Source organism: Caretta caretta, chromosome 5, assembly GCF_965140235.1.
Source record: "Caretta caretta isolate rCarCar2 chromosome 5, rCarCar1.hap1, whole genome shotgun sequence".
NCBI lineage: Eukaryota > Metazoa > Chordata > Testudines > Cheloniidae > Caretta > Caretta caretta.
The window spans coordinates 35,356,366-35,370,389 of record NC_134210.1 but is presented as its reverse complement, the minus strand read 5'-3'; the positions used below and the strand labels follow the sequence as shown (position 1 = coordinate 35,370,389).

Below are 14,024 nucleotides of genomic sequence, written 5' to 3'. Positions count from 1 at the left end.
GAATGGCTTTGTTACTTAAAAGGCAAGTTTAGTATAGTGTTAATAACCTCGATGCCATAACTGTGATAATTTTGTTTTAAATTAGGAAAAAAATTTGTATACAGGGGCCCCACAAAATCTAATAGCCGTGAGCCCACAGGAGAGTTAATCCAGCCCTGCTGAGAGGGGGTCATGTTCGTGTGTGTGACACTGATACAGTTGCACTGAAAAGATCATTGCCTTAGTTTCCCAATATGTGGGCTTTGTGAGGATTTATTAATTAGTCATAGTAAGCTTTAAATATGAGCTGTACACATGCTATTCTAATTGCCTTATTGGTAACTCTCAATGTACTTAACTTTCTAGTCCAGAATCTCCCTTAAATTATACCAAGTAGAAACTAATAATTGTGTCAAATTTTGTTTGGATTTGAAAAAAATCCACCATGCTATTTTACTAGTAGTTTATGCAGTGCCTGAAACCAGTGTTTAATTTTCATTTTAATCTTTGTGTATCTGTGGTATATCTAGTATTTTAAACCACTATATATTTAAATGCTTTACTTTAAATTGTTTTGTAGAATTCCTTGTGTGGATATCAAATCCGTATGGAATCCCGAACGGGAGAAGCTACTAGATTATTATACTGTACAACAGGAGTTCTGCTTCGGAAACTTCAGGAGGACAGTCTTCTTTCAAATGTATCTCATGTTATTGTAGATGAGGTTAGCATTCTCTCACTTCTACTTTGCTTTTGCATAATTGTATCTTTCATAGGAATTATTTTTATTTATACCTCCAGACTAATTCACTCTCTACATCCTTTTAATTCAAGGTTCATGAAAGAAGTGTCCAGTCTGATTTCTTGCTAATCATTCTGAAGGAGATCTTGCATAAACGTTCAGATCTGCATTTGATTTTAATGAGTGCTACTGTAGACAGTGAAAAGTTTTCCAGCTATTTCACCCACTGTCCCATTCTAAGGATTTCAGGAAGGAGTTACCCAGTTGAGGTAGGTAAATGTTTCTTTATATCTACCCACACAAATAAGCTCCCGTAATATGTCATCCAGTTGTATCTGCTACAGCAGCAAGAGAAGGTAGTCTTTCATCTGAATTTAAAACCATTTTAGCCCTTTTTATCTTTAAAAATCCTAAAATAGCTTCAGTGGTCCTACAAACAGAACTCTGTACTTGGATTTACATCATTTTTCCCCTCTGACAATTCAGATCATCCACAGAAATTCTAAAACACCATTTTTATTGTTGTACATATGTTTTTTAAATGAAAATCAAATTTTAAGTTCCTTCTGTTTCTGTGGCCCTGAGGCTTGCCATTTTTCTTTGTGTTCTGTTGCGTTAGGCTCTGATGATGAGGAAAATGTGAGCATTTCAAAATGTCTCTCCTCTTACTGTTTATCTTTCACCTTTATAATTTTTTATCGAATACTTAGTAACTTTGAGATGCCAGCTAACGTTAAAGCAATATATATATGGAGTATTCTATGCAAATTGTTGCACATCAATACTGACTGATATAGCTGTGTTGCTGAATTAAGTGGACCAGTCATCTAGTATTAAATGACCAACTAAATTTCAGTTACTTGTTATTGTCTTCATTTTTATTTGTGGAAAAAAAAGGTAAAATAACTAAAATGCTGTTTACAGGGTTTCTAATATACCACATACAGTAGACTAAATGCACAGTCCATCACAATTTATTTTTGTGATCCAGCATTGTTAATGCTGTGATACACAAGGACAAAGCTCTAACACATCCTTTATGCTGCTTTGTTAATTTGGTTTACCGACTTGCTCGGTTTTTTGATACGCTCCTAAAGTAATAGTCTGATTCACTTTCTATTTTCATATAAATAATAAGGAAATAAGTGAAATGGGAAAGATCTCCTTGTGACTTTTTTTTTCCCACCCCACCTCACAGACCTCTGTGCTGCTGTTTGGGTCTGGGGGTGGGTGCAGAAGAGGGTTCCTTACCCTTGTATAGATACTTAACAGCTATATATTACTGTATATTGCTTTGCCCTTTCAAAGGAAGGAGCAGAAAAAGGGAGTGGCACTATATGCTCCTCAACGTATAGTGCCACTCCATTTTTCTGCTGTTGAGGAGCAACATATAGTTTACTGTAGAAGTTTGGATCTTCTTTCTTAGCTAGCATTGTAGGAAATTCCCTTTTCAGTCCTAAGAGTGTGTGCTTTAGAAAGACAGAAAGGATGTAGGTTTATTTTTTGTATTTACCCCTCTCAAAATAATTCTGTAGGTTTTCCACGTGGAAAATATTATTGAGGAAATTGGTTATGTTCTGGAGAAGGACTCTGAATATTGTCAGAAGTTCATGGAGGAGGAGGAAGAAATAACAATAAATGTTACTAGCAAAGGAGGAGGAATCACAAAGCATCAGGTAAAACAAGTATTTTCTGTTTGGACAGTCTTCTTTAAGAACATAAGAATGGCCATGCTGAGTCAGACCAACGGTCCATCAAGCCCAGTATCCTATCTTCCAACAGTGGCCAGTGCCAGATGCTTAAGGGGGCATGAACGGAACAGAGGAACTTATCAAGTGTCCAGACCCAGCTTTTGGCACTTGGAAGTTTAGGGACATCCAGAGCATAGGGTTGTATCCCTGCCCATCTTGGCTAATAGCCATCGATGGATCTATCCTCCATGAACTTACCTAGTTTTTTGTTGAACCCAGTTATGTTTTTGGCCTTCACAACATCCCATGGCAACGAGTTCCACAGGTTGACTGCATAGGGTGAAGAAGTACTTTCTTTTAAACCTGCTGCCTATTAATTCCTTTGGATGATCCCCAGTTCTTGTATTATGTGACTGGGTAAATAACCCTTGCTTAGTCACCTTTCTCCACACCAGTCATGATTTTATAGACCTCTATCATATCCCTCCTCAGTCAACTCTTTTCTAAAATGTATAGTCCCAACCTTTTTAATCTCTCCTTCTACAGAAGCTGTTCCATATCCCTGATGATTTTTGTTACCCTTCTCTGCACCTTTTTCTATTCTAATATATCTCTTTTTGAGATGAGGTGTCCAGAACTGTGCACAGTATTCAAGGTTTGGGTATACCATGAATTTGTGGAAGTAGTAGTGTATTTTCTGTGTTTTTTCTTTTTGACAGCTGATCCATTTGCACAATGGTATCAAATCATTATCACAATTAATACAATACTAATTTAGCTATATACAATTATGATATTTCCAATGGTTATGAAACCATATATTCAGCAACTTACTGAGTCGTCAACTGTGTGTGTTCTGGGGCTTCATCAACAATTATTTGTGGCTGCCCTGCTGTTACTACATTTTTAATTTTGATTCCCAGTTAAATTGTACCTTCAATATCTTGTGCACATTCCCAACTCTTGATACATTTAAGGAAAGACTGGGTAAGCTCTTGAATAGACTCAGGAACAATTCTGCTTAGTTATGAAGATAAACTAAGGAGAGGGGACAGAGGAAAAGTGATGTCCCTCTTCCAAGCTGCTTCCTGCCATTTGGGATGCCAAAATAAGACACTGCTTACAGTGGATTATCTAGATGTAAAAAATATTATATCACCTGTTCTGCTCCCCACTCCGAGGTTGGCTCTCCTTAACTGTGACTCGTATGTCTTGCAGGTCTCTGTGGAACTAGTTTCCCTTGATGGGGCTTAGATGCCCTTCTGGGCTTCACTCCTCCCCACTGGCTAGTTGGCTGTATATTGTATGAGAAAGGGAGGCGAATAAGTGGTAGCACTCTCCTGAGCACCACCCAGTCACTGTCCAAAATGAGACACTGCAGTAGGTAGGAAGATCTTCATATATTATGATTGTCCCTCTCCTTTCTGAATGATTTGATTAGCAATGAAATAGTTGACATTGGTGGCACTTAAATTATCATTCGACTTAAGAATTCTCACATTATTGAGATAGGTAGGGGCAGCTCACATTTCCAAACCCTAAGTCAGGGCTTGTCTACACTTAAAAAGCTACAGTGGCTGTGGTGCTATAGTGCTACTACCTACACTGATGGGAGGGGTTCTCTGTTGATGTAGATAATCCATCTCCCCGAGAGGTGGTAGGTAAATTGATGGAAGAATTCTTCTGTCAACCTAGCACTGTTTACACTGGGACTTAAGTTGGCTTAACAACACCGCTCGGAGTGTGGCTTTTTCACACCCTGACTGACGTAGTTAAACCAATCTAATTTTCTAGTGTAGACCAGAGCTCAGACAAACATGACTGCCTCAGTTTACATTCAGTTCACATTTTAATGGCTTCTCTTGCAGCCATACGGGCTAGAGACTTGCTTGTTACTTTTTAAATTAAAGCACAGGGTCTGGCGCACAGGATAACAGCCTCAAAAACAAAAAGTACCCGCTTGCCAGGCCTTTGAGATGGTCCAGTGTGAGCAGCAGGGATGGACAAGATGTACCTAATGGAACTTTTTTTATTATTATAAAATGGACTATATGATGTCCATTTTGTACATATTTGCCTTACAAGACAAGTTAAAACACTTAAAGGGCATAAATGTCTACGTTCTCCTCTCTTGCCTTCCTCTTGCATAAAGTTAATGTTACCAAATTCTTTCCCTTTTAGGAATATGTCCCACTCCAGTCTGGATCAGGTGTTGATTTGGATCCTTACTATCAGACGTATAGCAATCGTACACAGCAAGCAATCTTCTACATGAATCCTTACAAGATCAACCTTGACCTTATCTTGGAATTGCTTGCCTTCTTAGGTACTTTATCACTTCCTAAAACGTTTGTGGATTTTTAAAAATTCTTTCAATGATAACTTTCCTCAGATTTTGGGACTCCGCTTTCATGGATTTCTTATTGTTTACTAATGATGCTTGGTACTAGAAGGATATTTGATTTCATTCCTATTCATGATGCTTCCCAGAAAGGGCCCAGCTCAGGAATCCTAGAATAGTATCTCCTATTTCAAAGAGGGAAAGGTCGAATAGGATTTTTTTTTTTTTTTTGCTTTTTAACCAGGTTTCTATATTATATTCCCACAGATAAAAGTCCACAGTTCAGAAACACAGATGGTGCTGTATTGATCTTTTTACCAGGGCTTGCTCACATCCAGCAGTTATATGATCTCATTTCATCTGACCGAAGGTTTACAAGGGACAGGTAATGAAACCATTCTCATTTGAGAAATGTGTAGTGTTCTCATCTTAGTTTTTAAGACTGGCTTTTTTTTTTTTTTTTTTTTTTTTTACAGGAAAAGAGAATTGTAGTTAGTTGTAATTGTAGTCCATAACTTACTTTTTTGCTCACAATACATTTTCTCAATCCATCTCCCTTTTTTTTTTTCTATTTCTCTTTCAAATCTGAGCATAAGTGGTAAATATTTAGATCCTTCTGCAATCAAAAGTTCCTTATTTTTCCTCCAAATGAGCTTATTTGCTTTAACAGTGAAGAGCTTCTGGATATTTTAATTCTGAAATAAAAACTGACACTTTTTCTTCCTTTTTGCTAGAGCTGTCAAAATACTGTCACTATAGTTTAGAGTCAATATAAAATTGCATAACAATGGTAGAAACTCTTTTTTCGCCCATCTCCACGAAACTGGAGAATGACCATATCAAGTATTATCATTCATACGTTTTTCCTTTCATATTTTACTGGCATTTATTTTTAGTATTATGTAAATAGTAATACAAAGTCTTACTATTATTTATGTATATTCTCTTTCCTTCCTCCAATCCACCAGCATTACCTCAGGCTTATTTAAACATTTGTTGAAAGTTGTAACTTAATTGTTGAATAATGTCTCCTTCTTTCAGGTATAGGTTAATAGCTCTGCATTCTATTCTTTCAACTCAAGATCAAGCAGCTGCATTTACATTGCCCCCTTCTGGAGTTAGAAAGGTATGGTATGTTTAAACATGTAAAAGTCACTATTGTAATATAAATCATCTTCTTGCTCCCTCTACTTTATGTACTCTTTGTAAGTTTTTTTATTAGAGAATTCGTATACACAGTTTATAAAACTGTGAGTTGTCTGAAATTCTCTTGCTGAAAGCAGAGCATTGTACTCTATTAACAAGGTGTTCAGGGCCAGATACGAGTTAACTTCAAAAGATTGTCAAGTCATCATACTAAATCTTTTATATACAACAGAAAAACATTTAGTTTTTAGTAATTTTTGTTTTACTGTAACTTTCTGTTGTATAAAAAATGGATCCCTGTCACTTCCTAAAAAGAATCTTTTTTAGGAATCTTTTCTCGAAGTATTTTGTACACCTTTATACACACAAGCTTGTGAAAGACTATTTGACTTAATGACAAATTGTTCAGTGGAAAGTCAAGCAACCTTTGCAAGTGCAAGCAGCAGTTTAAACCAATTATACAATGAAAAACTAGTACAAAAACATGTAAAGATCCCCTTTATCTCTTTAGTCCTCCCAGACATTTCTGTAGGGATCACTTTTTATCAAGTTCTCTCCAAATCTGAGTTTAAAGGAATTAAACTTATAGAAGGACTATTTCCTTAATTCATTTATCTGAAGGTATGGCTATTTCATTTGCAGATTGTTTTGGCAACCAATATAGCTGAGACGGGTATTACAATACCAGATGTTGTCTTTGTAATTGACACTGGGAGAACAAAAGAAAACAGGTAAGGGTTGATCTTCCTAAGTCTTTGTGTTGTGTACATTTTTGGAAATAGATTCCATAGGGGTTTTCCACTAGGTTTGTACCTCTTCAGATCTAGGTTTAAATTCAGGCTTTGATCAAAAAAGTAAGTTGAGTGGTCTGATGATAATGGCCTTATGTCCAAATCACAAAACCATCCTACAGCTTGGTACAAGTCTGCTGATTTTCAAATAGTGGTGTTGTCACAGATCCACGTGATCAGTGCTGTGCTCCTAGCTTTGGAACCCTCTCTTGGAGAGGATCCCTTTGGTGTGCCAGACCCCTAAGAGGTCACACTCTTCCTTCGGGGTAGGCCAACATTGTCACCTCTTGAGACTGAACCTTTGGGCTTTAATCCTCCTGCTTCTCACCGTGAGTTCTGTTCAGAGAGTCCAACTGAGCCAGACTCCTGATAGAGAGTTGTACACTCTTCAGGGATTAATGCACCTCACCAAATATTACAGTAACACTCAAACAGCTTTTCAAAATGGTAGGGTTTATTAGTCAACTGGAACACAGCTTAAGGATGTTCTTAGGTATGGCTATTTCATTTGCAGATTGAACATAGAGAAATGAAGGTTAAAGCATAGTCTGTTCTGATTAGCCCAGAGCCCCAGTCAAGATGTAGTGAAACTCCATTTTCAGGCTCTGTCTCTTTCTCTGTCTGACCTCCTTAATCGGCTCCTAGGGGAGAGAGCTCACAAGCTTCTGCCAGAGCTCACACTTATCCCCCCGCTCAATCTTTTTTTCTGGAGATGGAAACGAAGCAAAGTTCCCCTGCTGAGAGGCAGGGAAATTGGTGAATCACTGGAGCTTGCATTATGTCTTTGGCCCCCTCATTTACCTAAGACAGTTTCAACCAGTTCCTTAAGAATTCTTCATTCCACCAAGACAGGGAGGTGACACCCACCTATGTATCTTAGTTTGTCCTAAGAGCAAACTTAGTCCCTTTTTCACCCCCACTTGGTAACAATGTATCAAATAGGGAAAACTGAGGCACACATAAGATTCATAAAAATATTACAAAAATTCCCACTTTGTCACAGTTATGAACAGGGAGAGGAATTATTTAGAGATGATGGAATGCACAACCAGAAGTAATGGGATGAAATTTTAGGTAGATCACCTTTTCCATAACTTCCTGACACTGAGATGTTGGCTTTGGTCTACCTCAAATGTACAAAGTACTAGAAAAAGTGTGGTTAAACAATTCAGCATTGGCAGGAAGATGGACTAGATGAACTAATACAATAGGTCTCTTTCACCTCTATCATCTACATTTGATTAATGACCTAATCAATCATGTGTAAGGCTTACAAAATAAGGCTTTCAAAACTAAGTTTTATAACTTTTTACAATGAGTGATTTTATTTTTAAAAATCAATTTTAAATTGAGAATTTGAATCTGACAGTAGTCCTTATCTACACATTCTGTGCAAATGCTTTTTCAGGTACCATGAAAGCAGCCAAATGAGTTCTTTGGAAGAGACCTTTGTCAGTAAAGCAAGTGCTTTGCAGCGTCAAGGGAGAGCTGGACGTGTCAGGGATGGATTCTGCTTCCGAATGTACACAAGAGACAGGTATGTTAGCTTTAATGAGCAAGATTTTGTAAGTCAGGCAACTGTTACAGTATTAATTGCAAAAGCCTGTGTTAAAATGCAGTGTAGTGGTCACAAATTAAACTGAAGTGAGGAAATACAAAAGTTCAGGTTCTCATAAAAGTGTGTACTTGATGTGTGTAATATAGATGACTTTGTGCTGTGTAATCCTTAACTTTTGCAGTTCCTGGCCTTTTTTTCAAATTGAATTTATAGCCTTAATGTTTCTTTAACAGAGGTGACTCAAATTTTTCATTTCCTGTTTAAAAAAAAAAAAAAATTGTGGGGGGGAAAGAATCATAACTGAAGCATTATTAAATTGTAAAATTCTGTTTTAAACATCACCATAAATTTGCCCCAGTGTCCAATATAAACAAATCCTAGCTCTGGAATCTTGAGGTTTAACTCCTTATCTTCCAAATCCATAGATTTAAAGTGGGCTATCTATGGATGCAGGGCAGGGGAACTACCTATGACGTTATACTGCTCCACAGTATGGAGAGCAACAACGTAACTAAAAACCTAGAACTCCTTTTTTTTATTACATCTGATTGAAAATGATTTGGCCCTTAACTATGTTTCAGTTAAAAATATATATATATATATATAATAACCTTTATTTTGAGGGTTTAGCCACATGCAAAGTTTGAAGTTCCACTTATTTGAATTAACCATGAGCAAAAACAAATTAGAAATTATTTCAAAATAGTGTCCCATTGTCCATCACTATCCTTCACCTTCACCCTGCCCTCCCGTGACGTGTGCACATGCTTAACTCACAAAGGGGAAATATAGTCTTCTCACTCTTTACTTTAAAACCCATGCATGTACCCCCAGAAAGAATGTCTATCTGAAAAACAAGCAAATGAAAACAGGGGATTGTAATTTAAGATGACTTGAAACCTTAAGTCAAGGCTTGTTACACTGAAATTTGTAATACTGTGTGTCTTTATTATTGTGGTGTTGCAGGTTTGAAAGTTTCATGGAATATTCCGTTCCAGAAATACTGCGTGTGCCTTTAGAAGAGTTATGCCTTCATATTATGGTATAGTCTTGTTTCTTGAATTTCTCTTACCTTTGTTCCTTTAGAATCAGCCAGAAAGGTGTGTGTCCTGCTCTAGTGCTACTATTTGGGTTGCTTGAGTCTGTGGAGATGTCTGTTTCCTCTGTTAGTGGAAAATCCACTATATATATTCACTTTAAAAAATTCAGAGCATGTTGCTGAGGGGAGGGCGAGGGTGTACACTCATCTATTAGTATATAATACCATCTAATCTGCAGAATGGAATTGTTGTTTGCATTTCTTCCAAACATCAATCTGAAGGAAATGTTTTATGAAGAAAAATCCCTGTTAAAAGGCCAAATCCCAGTCCCTGTCCATATTACCAAGTATATGGACTGTGCATAAGGGAACTGAGCAGAGGGATGGAATCCTTCTTTCCCAACCAAGGAAAGTGGGGTGCAAGGCATGTGCATACCTTCTACATATAAATTTGGGCTAATAGATTCATGAAGTTCCAGGCTACCGGCCATGCCAATGCATCACCACTACTGTAGCGCTGCAATAAAAGGCCAGATTGAAGCTGTGCGTGATGGGTGCATAATCCCTTGTTCACTTTCTCTGCACTCTGGCCCTCCCTCTACAGTGGATCCATCCTAATGTCACTGTGTTGGCCTGCTGCAGTCGTGCATCAGGGAAGACTTGGCACATATGAGGAAGATGAATGAGTGGGGTGGGGGAAGAGGAGGATGATTGATCTCAGAATGACTGAATAGGCAACATATCGTTTTTAAAATATCTGTTTTTGTTGTTATCTTTTGGTTAATATTTTCTAGATAGTTTAAATTGAATTGTCTATCCATTTAATCCACAGAAATGCAATCTTGGTTCTCCTGAGGATTTCCTCTCCAGAGCATTAGACCCTCCACAGCCCCAAGTAATCAGCAATGCAATGAACCTGCTACGGAAAATTGGGGCTTGTGAATTAAGTGAGCCCAAACTGACTCCATTGGGCCAGCACCTTGCAGCATTACCTGTCAACGTAAAAATTGGCAAAATGCTTATATTTGGTGCTATATTTGGTTGCTTGGATCCTGTGGTAAGTTGACAGGTATTGCAGTTTTCATCTAGATGGTTATGATAAAAACAATGCTAAAAACCTTGAGAGTGAATTTTTATGGGTGAATTTCTGTGAAATTTTCTTTCTTACAAAAACTCTTGGAATAAAATATAGGAAATAGGGACACAACACATAGATGCAATTTTTGGGTAGTGCTCTTGTTTCTATGCTTATTTTTAAGAAAGCTGACTGGTATTTTTATTTATCAATACTCTCCCTCACCTCCTGTCCCCATGCACACAAAAGAAAGTGGCCAGACTCAGTGCTCTAGTCACTCTTCCAATTCTATCTATTAGTGAGCCTATGAAGTGCAGTGTTAACATAAACTATCTTCTTCACGATTTTAAAGGGACAATGACAATTGAAGTCACATCTGTCTGAAACTTTGACCTACTGTTGTTACAAGCAGTACTTAAGATAGTTAGTTAGTTATTTTTCAGTTTGTTTTACTTTGAACATTTGGCAGCACTTGTGCGTACTCCATTTTCAGTCTCTCCTGTTTGTTTTGTTTCACAGAGCAACAGGGGAGAGAAAATACTTTCAAAATCTTAAACACCTTATGATTTTTGTTGCATTCAGGTGCTAATGTGGGACATGAAACTACTTTTTAATTCATTTTTTTAAATTGACAGACTTCAGATTAGTGTCCTCTTTAAATTATTTAAAAACAAACAGTTCAAGGTAGTGTCAATCTGTAGCACTCATTCTTCCCTTCTAAAGCAAACTCATTTCACCCATTTTCACCATATCCAACTAGTGCTGGAAACTGCCCCCCGCCCCCCGCAGCAAATATAGCAATAGCTCAAATGCAATTTAGATCCTTTGCACCATATACAACTTAATCTGATTCCCCTGTGTAAAACAGAATCCCACTAGTTGCCAAAAAAATAGCAAAAACCAACAAATGGTTGTGTATAGGTTTTGTGTTTAGGGAAACTTTTATATAAATGAAATACTCAGGATGCAACTATTCAATATTTATTTCACTATAAGAGCCTGTAGTTCCTATCAAAGACCTAGGAGTGAATCTAGCTAATTTTGCAATCCATTTATCAAAATGCCTCTCTTCACTACTAAAATAGTACTTCAATAATTTTCAAGTATCATCATTCTGATATCACTGTACTTGATATAGAAACAGTGTGAGAGGAACATCACTATTACAAAATTCTACTAAATCAAGGAACTACCATGAAGTGCGGATCTGAGACAAAGATTTGCACTTTATTCTACTATTACACCTGATCAGGTCTTGTTACATGACTCAGTTCAGCCTTAAAATTATCATTATACAATAGACTGTCTTTACACTTTTCACATAATCCTAGTTGACTGTACATAGTAAGAGGAAGTGTGATCCCTTGGTTAAAAAAGGGAATTAGGAGTTCAGATTCTATGGTTCTAGTCCCATTTGTACCACTGAGTTGGTTTGATCTGGGGCAGGTCACTTATTTTCTGTGTCCTTCATTTTACCTATCTATGAAAAGGTATAAAAATACTTACCTGCCACACACACAAGTGTTGAGATTTGATAAACTAATGGCAGGAAAGTACTTTTTAAAATATTTCAAGGTGCTATGTAAGTACAATGTCTTCAGTGAATCTGACACTGTAACATACTATATAAAATGCAATCACTCTATCCTTGTGACTTAGTGTGAAGCAAGACAAGGAATATGATAAGTCTTGTTGAAACAGGAAATCTAGATTGATTTTTAGTGTGGTAAAAGCCTGAAGCCTAATAATAATTTAAATTTTATTTATATGATGTTTATACTTTAACTTCTTAATATGTTGCTATTGATTACAGGCAACTTTAGCTGCTGTAATGACAGAAAAATCCCCTTTTACTACACCAATTGGTAGAAAAGATGAAGCAGATCTTGCAAAATCTTCCCTGGCACTGGCAAACTCAGATCATCTGACAATTTACAGTGCATATCTAGGGTAAATAATCTTTTCTAAACTATTAAAACTTAAAGCAAATAGAACCTTTTGATTGACTGTCAGTAATGTTGTATCCTTTAAATATTGCTATTAAATACATGATCCTAAATGGTTTTGTAAATTTCCTTTTATAATAGCAGAAATGTGTGATAAGTACTATGCTACTTGAGCATTAATAAATGGCCTAGCTGGTTAGTCACTTGGCCTTCTAATACCACTTATGGCAAGCAATGCAGAAGCATACTGCTTGTGGTGTCCTGATGCTTCCGGTATTTCTGTAGCTGTTTTGTAGTGAGCTACACTTTAAAACAAACGCCCAAAAAAACCCCAACAACTACCCATTAAAGTTACATTCTTCATGACTTTCAGCCAGGAACATTGCTATTCTGTCTGCAACTGTCCGAACATACAATCATCTGCCAGTTTATAGAAGAAACACCGTTGTTTATTCATGGGCATGTAATTTTACACGCTGTGAAATGCTTGTCCTCTCCTGATCTCTGGTAGACATACATTGTTGATCCGGATGATACCAGTTAGTGTTTTATTATTAAGTCATTGGAGGATCCTTTGTAAGAGCCATTATCACTTTTTTTTATGTATTTGAATTTGGATTCCTCCTCTCTTTGTGATAGCCATCAGTGTTACTTTTGTAATTGTAGTAAACCAAGATTTTTTGTCTAGGTGGAAAAAGGCTCGTCAAGAAGGAGGGTATCGCACTGAAATGGCTTACTGCAGAAGGAATTTTCTTAACAGAACCTCGCTGTTAACTCTGGAGGTATATCAAGATACAAGCCATGTGATTCTGCCCAGGAAGGATGACTGTTAATTTCCCTCAGAAAATTCAGCATATAACTTTAAAGCAGTGATATACAGTACTCATGTTAGTATACAGACAAGATAACAAATATGGGCAAATAGAATTTTGAGAGTGGGTGGATAGCTTAGATTCTTATTGAGACTGGCTAAATCTGTCCTTTACACTTTTTGAGGTGCAAGCCCCATTGATATATATCTTTTGCATAGAGTTGCTCTGACGAAGTTCATACTACAGCACTTTACACAAAATAAAACTTGTAAGGTAAAATATTACTTAACAAGGGTAAATAAAATAACACATGGTTAGACTGTATCATTCCTTATATTTACTAAGTACTTGTATTTCACTGTCAAGCTTGGAAGATGATAGGTATTAGAATAGATTACCAAGAGAGGTTGTGGAATCCCCATCATTGGTGGTTTTTAAAAACTGGTTAGACCAACACCTGTCTGGGATAGTCTAGGTATATATGGTCCTGCTTCAGCATGCGGGGCTGGACTAGATGACTTCTCAAGGTCCGTTCCAGCCCTGAATTTCTATGATTCTGTGATGCCAAATCCTGACTTTTCTAAATGCATTTTTGCCTCCAAAATTAAGGCTCCAATAGTCCTTTCCAGGACTGATCCTCAGGAAATAGGAGAAGAGTGCGTAACATAAAGGTGTGCATTTTTTGCTGTCAATTTGCCTTCTAAATAGCTGGGAGAACAGAGACATACTTGCATCACTTTCAGCCCCACGTTCTCAGTGTCTGAATCTTAAAATCCTGATTTTGTTTCGGTTACTCATCCAAGCAGCCAGGATTCCAAGGCCTCTGCAGATATGACTAATTTTTTCTAGATAAGTCTCCGAGTCTCTTCACTGTTAGTTGGGAATATTGGGGAGGAGTCTGAGT

The 14,024-nt window shown here is 37.1% G+C and overlaps 1 protein-coding gene across 1 annotated transcript in view; it reads left to right on the top strand.

The window, feature by feature from the left end:
- The window catches only part of DHX29 (DExH-box helicase 29), a 36,095-nt gene that overhangs the window by 16,619 nt on the left and 5,452 nt on the right, over positions 1–14,024 (top strand). Inside the window, exons 12-23 of the mRNA XM_048851588.2 lie at positions 560–703; positions 814–990; positions 2,257–2,397; positions 4,594–4,738; positions 5,021–5,138; positions 5,795–5,879; positions 6,542–6,630; positions 8,099–8,227; positions 9,215–9,290; positions 10,120–10,344; positions 12,176–12,312; positions 12,997–13,090. Coding sequence (XP_048707545.1) covers positions 560–703; positions 814–990; positions 2,257–2,397; positions 4,594–4,738; positions 5,021–5,138; positions 5,795–5,879; positions 6,542–6,630; positions 8,099–8,227; positions 9,215–9,290; positions 10,120–10,344; positions 12,176–12,312; positions 12,997–13,090 — 1,560 coding nt within the window. The remainder of the gene's footprint in view (positions 1–559; positions 704–813; positions 991–2,256; positions 2,398–4,593; positions 4,739–5,020; positions 5,139–5,794; positions 5,880–6,541; positions 6,631–8,098; positions 8,228–9,214; positions 9,291–10,119; positions 10,345–12,175; positions 12,313–12,996; positions 13,091–14,024) is intronic.